Source organism: Triticum dicoccoides, chromosome 7B (genome assembly GCF_002162155.2).
Source record: "Triticum dicoccoides isolate Atlit2015 ecotype Zavitan chromosome 7B, WEW_v2.0, whole genome shotgun sequence".
Classification (NCBI taxonomy): Eukaryota; Viridiplantae; Streptophyta; class Magnoliopsida; order Poales; family Poaceae; genus Triticum; species Triticum dicoccoides.
The window spans coordinates 610143116-610150685 of record NC_041393.1 but is presented as its reverse complement, the minus strand read 5'-3'; the positions used below and the strand labels follow the sequence as shown (position 1 = coordinate 610150685).

Genomic DNA, 7570 nt, shown 5'->3' with positions numbered 1-7570 from the left:
CTAAAAAAAAACGTATATAACCAAAGTGCCAACTTCTTTATAGAACCGTGCTGAAAACCAACCTGCACGACCACACAAGTATCCCTGATAAAAAGAACATCTTCATACAACAAAGACAAGGAGGAACCAGGTGCCACAAGAAATTATATGTCAGAGTTAAACCCAAATTGCAAACAGAGCAGCGAATAACAAACTATTAACCCAAGCAAGGATCCAAACTAACCATTCCAACAACTACATAGTTATAGTCCCACAAAGAACTTCTTGGTGGCACTGTTTTCTTAGCAAAAATACTAGATTGCTTTTGATTGCTGCACTGATTCTCTAATAGCATGAATTCATCCTACACATTAACAACTTAGGAAGTAATTAGCATTTAGATTTGCAACCAGTGCCATTCACACTGGTTAACAATGCTAATTGAAAGTAAACAGGGGAGACATAGCACAGATGTGTATCATAGATACTCCGACACATCGTGATGGAGCTTAAGATAGCACAAACGGCACCAGATGGTCGCAAAAGTGATAACACAGCCATATAAAGTGTTTAGTTCTACAGGTAGTACTATAAGGTAAGAACTAGGACCATGCTCATATATGATGGAAACTCCGAAAGCGTACATGGCAAACTAGAAGTACAAACCGCCTTATAGCCCTATGAAGAATGGAGGCTCCTTATCCACACCACCTTCTTCTTGCATCTCACAGAACGGAAGTGGAAGAATGCTCTCCTGAAAGTACTGATAAGTGAAGTATACGGAGTACTTTCCCTCTTTGATTTCAACACATCCCAAAAACTTTCCATCAATGTCACAGTGCAACATAAAGTCGGGACACTCCGATGCAGTGTGACAATAGATCAGCAGCTCACGCTGGTTAAGCAGTGCCATCTTAGAAACATACTCGAATTGTGGTAATGTCTTCATCGCTAACAAGTTAATTCGGTACTTCAAGGCCCAGGCCTCAGCCTCGTAGTCTTGCATCATCCAAATCTCTATGCTGGCATCATTGGTGCTGCATGAAGCAAGCTTGTTGTCCATCTCCCACAATGACACCTGATAGCCCAACTGGCCAGAACTGCGCATCCACCGGAACGTCTCAGTTACTGTGTCGAACACCAAGATGTCCACAGAAGTCTCCGTCTCCATTCCCGTTAACCAGTGCAGGCTGCCCCGGTGGTTGACTTGTGAACTACAGCAGGAATCAAAAGCCATATCGCGCCTGCATTTCGGCAAACGTGATGACACTGACGGCCGACTAACGATCCTCGGCTTGTCGGATCCTACCGTTAGGATGTAGCCACGATATGAGCCATTTGAGAACCAGAGCACCCGGTATTCCCCAGATGGATGGTGCCGGTAGAAGCCAGCTACGTAGTCATCAGAACCCTCTGACGAAGGCGATGAAACTCGAGGTTGTGGTAGTAGAGCACATTTGCGAGTGGCCGGGTTGCAGATCCAGAAATCGGATTCGCCGGCCAAGATTAGAAGGCCATCACAGGTGCCCACGAGATAACTTAACTTAGAGTGCTGAATGATTGGCCAGAGGTTTTGGTCGGAGGCTCCTGCATCGTTATCACAGAAGACAATGAACCCGACTCCTTCCTGCCCAGGGATATGCTTTCTGATCACAGGGAGCAAGGGTTGACGGCGGCAGTTGTCGAGCATGAACTTGTTGCTGGAGGTGGCACTGTGCCACATCTTGCGGACAGCACGGCAGCGAAGGAGGTCCTTGGGGGGCAAACGGACAAGGATCTCTTCGATGACAATCCAGTCGGGCAGGTCGTCAAGGACGGTCGCGTGGCTTCTTTTCGTCATGGTGATTGACTGCCACCGGTGTTCCGTCAAATCTACGGTAAAGAGAAAAAAGACGGAGATGATTGAGGTTATCTGTACCCTGAAATTCAACTTGGCAAACGCATAACAGTATTTGGCATAAGACCAAGAGATAACGTGATGCTTTTATTATATTCAAATGTTTTATGGCAGAGTACTGCTATGAAGAATCTACCATATAAAGCAGCCAAAATCCACTGGCGTGAACCATAACTCAAAAGTGTAAATTGGTTAGAGTTTTACAATTGTCGGCCGAATCCTACATAAAGCAGAAAATCAAGTAGCAAATACGCCAATAGTTTCCTCATTACGTGATCGTTTTGCACATTCTGTCATTCAAAGTATATTTACTGCAAGAACATGTCAGTAGTGACTAATGAATAGAAGGTTACACGAATGAAATGCTTCCTATGCTTGTTGTGATCACATCATAGTTCTAGTGATCTCAGTTGAGATGCAATCGAACATAGTGTGCTTTGTAATCAAATGGACATGCATAATGCACCAATCAGCTAGCAGAACTTTTAATCCCTGTTGACTACTCTGCAAAAAATGTGTATATACTATATACCAACCATGTGTTGTGATTGCATCAGGTAATGGGGGAGGAGGCAGGGGTTCCCAAACCAGAGGCTCCAGGGACTAATAGTGGCTTTGTTTCTATCAATGGTGATGTTTCTCATAACCGAATTCTTATATAACTTTCTTTGCTGCAACAGCTAACATTCAAACTCAACTGGGTGTTACACATTCCTAGGGAACTTGATGTAAAAGCGCACAATTGTGCAGCTTCTTCCTATGGCTTGTTGTAGTGTCACAGGACATGCAGGAGATCACTGTCCTACGCTTGTGAAGCTATGCAACGTATGCGCACAAGACTGTCAAATCATATCTCCAATTAGTGTCTGAAATGAATACAAGGCGCCATCACTTGTCCAAAAAAAATCTTATTATATACTACTTCTAGTTGATTAAAAAACAAGGTGAGTGTGTGGAGGTTCCAAGTGCAGGTTTCGTCTTACCAGTACCAGAGCAGCGGAGGCGTCGCCGTCGCCGTCGCGGACGAGGCGACGGCTCGCTCGTCACCGGGACGCAAGCGCCTCCGCGGCGACGGGGAGGAGGAGGGTGCGTCGAGGCTGAGGATCTTCTCGCTGCAGCGGCGGCGCCGGTCGGTCGGGTCTGGACTGAGGCGAGGAAGGGGCCGCGGCCAGAAATGATGTCATCCGCGATAAGGTGCAGGGCCGGAGTGCCCTCGGCCCAAATCAAACGAAGGCCCGTGTGAGTGGGCGGGTTACTACTACACAATGAGAGAGTGCGAGACGTTTGCAGCCTATGAATGGCCCAAAATATCGGTAATCCACTTCTGAGCCCAGGCTCAGCTGCACCCGCCCTTACAGAAAAAATCAAAACAAATATTTAAATTTTTTTAAAAATTCCAAAAAAATTGTGTGGTAGATAATTTGATGCGTGAGGTACGCTTCAATTTTTAAATCATTTGAACATCTGAGCAGCTCTCGACAAAAAAGACAAATTTGGGGTATGTAAAAATGTTTGTTGTTCATGCACTGTTCTAACCCAATTTATCTTTTTTGCTGAGAGCTTCTCAGAACTCCAAATGATCTCAATTTTGGAGCGGACCTCACGTGATAAATTGTCTACCATGCAAAAAAATATTGGAATTTTTTGAATTTGTTTTGAATTTGTTGTGATTTTTTTACTGGACACGTGTAGATGAGCTTGGGCACCGAAATGCCGCACTCCCAAAATATAAGCAATGTGCCGATGGAGCAAAATACACAAAGGTAGGCAAATCCTTACTCTTTTCTCAAAAAAAAAGGCAAATCCTTACTCGAAATAGGCTTTCGCCCCGCTTTATAGATAAAGCAAAATTTCGTACAACAATCAAGCAAATCCAAGCTACAAACCAACGGTTGGGGTCACAACACAGCAATGCCCAAGAAAACATAAAAGAAATATGAGAAAACGCCACCTAGTGGCAGTCGCGAAGCGACACTACGATGCTGAGGGCCCGACGCACTGTAGCTAGAAGCGCATCCATCATGTGGCCGAGGCAGGTACGGTCACGCTGCCTCGAGAGCGGGTGCCAGTGCTGCATAAAAGTAAGGATTTTGAAGGAGTCAGATGCCTTCGCCAGGAAAACCTTCTCAATCACCATCTTATTACGAGTCGTCCAAAGTGTCCATGTCATCACCGCAAAAACTAGCCAGAAAAAGGCGTCGATGTTATGGCAAATTCTTCTCTTGGACAAAAGTTTGGAAATTTTATGTCCCTTCGAAACTGATATTTTTTGTATGGAGGTTAGCCCATCACTCTCCATTGTGGATACCCTTCATGAACGCAAGATGGCAATGACGAGCATGTGCGCACTGTGTAGATGTGAAGATTCATGGCGTCATTCCCTAGTAGACTGCATAATGTCGCGCTGCACTTGAGCGCTCTCTGATCCATGCTTAACTGACATCGCATGTACGGAGCCTCATGCGAAACAATGGCTGTTCTTCATGCATGATACACTATCTCAGGAGGAATTCACAAAAATGATAGTGACGCTATGGGCCATCTGGTTAGCGAGATGCAAGGCAATTCATGAAAGTATCTTCCAGAACCCTGAACATATTCATCGCTTTGTGAATTTATACCTATCAGAGCTAGGTGCAATTCACGCTAAAGCTTCGACTACAGCGAGTGTTACAAGCAGGAGGTAGCTTTCGCCAATGCTAGGCCACACGAAGATCAACGTTGACGGAGCTTTTTCTCGAGATGGTATGGTGGCCGCGGCTGCTGCGGTATGCAAAAAGGAGATTGGAGAATATATGGGAGCATCGGCCATTGTTGTGCACAACGTAACTGATCCAACAAGCATGGAGGCCCTGACCTGTCGGGAAGGTCTCTCTTTGGCTGAAGATCTCAACCTAGCAAGTGTCCATATGGGGTTGAAGTGGTTATCGAGGACATTGATCAGGGAACTAGTGCCCCGTATGGTGCAATCATCCAGGAGGTTATAGGACCGAAATTGTCTATGACTAGTTGTCATCTCATGTATGAAAATAGAAACTGCAACTTTGAGGCACATCACCTTGCAAAGCACGCTTCGTATTTAGATGTCGGTCGTCACATTTGGCTGGGTAAGCCTTATGATCTAGTTAATATTCCTGTAAACATTATTTCAGAGATTTAATAAAGTGTGTGTTTGCCTAAAAAAGACAAATCCTTCTCTCTCTCTCTCTCAAAAAGGTAGAAAATTCCGAGCTTTCCCTCAAAAAAGAAGATAAATCCAAGCTGAGCTGACCTGAGCTAGGCACCCAGAATTAGAAATGACACGCACTTCTAGGCCAGCATCCCACCGGCGACTTGCTGGAGCAATCCTTCTCCTTCGGCGGCACTATCTGCACTGCCAGGTCATCAGAAATGCGCAAAGTGGACAGAAGCACTTACAGTCCTATCGTAGTCATCTTGCGTGGGTGAAAGCCGCTGGCATTTACCTAAAAAGGCTTTCGCCTCGCTTTATATATAAAGCAAACTGCCCAAGCCGTACGATATCATTTTTTTAGACGCAAAGCCTATGCAATTTTCACGAGGAAGTGCTCAAGGGTTTTGCGATATGTTTCTGAGAGCACGTAGTTATCTGGAAAGATTTTGTGAATCAATATCTATATCTATACCTACTAATAAAGCAAGGTGCATTTTTCCGATTTTTTTATCGGTTCACCATTAAAAAGTTTTTTTTCCCTATCCGAGGTGGTACTAAATGTTTGTGCCTCCGTTTGCTAGAAAAGAAAAATCAATTTTCGTACATGGGCCGTGCATATTGTGGCCCGTCGAAGCCAGCCCACTTATTTCCCTGCGCACACTGCTGGAAAACCCTATTTATCGCACATGGTGAGAAATAGTCTGACGCACATGGCCGAAGGCTGTCCCAGCCCGTTTTCATTTTTTTCTGTGTTTATTTCTATTTTATTTTTCGTTCCTTTATCTATTTCTTATTTTATTTTTTTCCCTACAACATTATTTTTTTACATTTTTTCTTAAAACCAAATTTTAAAAAATTAGAACTTTGATTTGTTTTTTCAATTTTTAGAAAATAATTCTGAATTCCAAAATTTTGTTCCTCTTTAAAAATTTTGAAACTTGAATTTCTTTTTCTCATTCCAATTTTTTTTCAAAATTACAAAAACAATCCAATTTTTTAAAAAAGGTTTGTGCTTGCCAAAAAATAGAGATATTCAAAATATAATTGCATTTTAGAAAATGTTCCATTTGTTCTAAAAAAATTGTGTTCTCCAATATAAATTGGGATTTTCAAAATCAAATTCGATTTCAAAACACGTTCTAGATTCTATAAATATTCTTGTTTAGTGAAATGTTTACAAATTCAAAATAATGATCGTGGTTAAAATAGACACATTTTAAAAAATTATTATAAATGTTCCCAAATTTTAAGAAAAATAATGCTTTCTCAAAGGTTCATGTTTTCAATAAATGTTTGTGATTTTTTTTAAAAAAATTCCCTATTTCAAATGTTGTTCATCTTTTTCCAAAATGAACAAAAAAAAAATTAAAACTTTCCGTGATTTCAAAATTTTTTCATTTTTAAAAATATTTTGCAATTCATAAATATTAATTTATTCTTGGAAGATTTTGAAAAAAAAACAAAAAAAGGTTTTGAATATGGTGAAGCAGTATGTTCTTAAACATTCGTGCTGGTCATTGGTAAGCATGCCCCATTTATTCGAGTGACCAGTACCCAGTGGTCAAGTTTTCAGGTCGTGAGTCCGATCCTTCAACTTGTCGTTTTTTAGATTTATACTCGTGCCTTACAAATATGGGTCCTTTTGGTGCCTGCCAGTGGGCTGGCCCAGACGCGAACTATTGTGCGTCCCATGCGCTATTTGACGCTAAAAGAGTATGCTTTTTGGTTATAATTGAAATAAATTGTAGACACAAGCCAACAAAAGAGAATATGTTGAATTGGCTCTAATGAAAAGAACTGTAGGCACGTGACCGCTAAAATAATCAAAGAGAATAAACCCTGATAAAGAAGGGACTGCCTGGTTATGCGTTAATTATGCTAATGAAACTTAATTTATGTACTGCAATTAGTAATCCATCTGGTTACCTCGTAGTAGGAGAGAGTCATGAAGCAACCGTGCCCTCAAGGTCGCCTCGCAGCCACCAAATGAGGAGGGAGCCACAACACTGACACGAGGGTGAACCCAAAGGAAAAAAAGGCACGAGTTGGTTGGCCGTCGCCACGCCGACTAACCCCACCACTATCAAGATCTCACAGGCCAAACATGATCTGAGAGAAGACCACAACTCCTCGCGTTGTCGCCTCACTGTTGTGCAGACCGTTTTTGGTGCACACATCAATTATCTCCCCCATTGCTTCTCGCCCAACTGTTGTGCAGACCGTTTTTGGTGCACACATCAATTATCTCCCCCGTTGCTTCTCAAAAGAATATCTCTACCGTTGCAACGCATGAGTGATATCATTTTTTTCGGACGCAAAAGTCACCTATGCAATTTTCACGAGGAAGCGCTCAGGGTTTTGCGATATGTGGCTGAGAGCACGTAGCTATCTGCAAAGATTTTGTGAATAATTATTAATGTTAATACGTGCGATAGCTGTCTGGACATGGCTGAGAAAATGTGGTTCCAGCGAGAAATTGTGCATCTGGTTCAATAGGTAGAAGATTTCACAAAAACCAGTTC

General features: G+C 42.5%; 1 protein-coding gene across 1 annotated transcript; it reads right to left on the bottom strand.

Annotated features, from left to right (window-relative positions):
• Positions 1 to 474: 474 nt before the first annotated feature.
• Positions 475 to 3000, bottom strand: LOC119340772 (F-box/LRR-repeat protein At2g43260-like). The gene is made up of 2 exons (XM_037612690.1): positions 2860 to 3000; positions 475 to 1851 (listed from the first exon to the last, which is right to left on the bottom strand). Exon 2 carries the CDS (start codon positions 1817 to 1819, stop codon positions 650 to 652), a length of 1170 nt encoding a protein of 389 aa, XP_037468587.1. The 5' UTR covers positions 1820 to 1851; positions 2860 to 3000; the 3' UTR covers positions 475 to 649.
• Positions 3001 to 7570: the final 4570 nt, after the last annotated feature.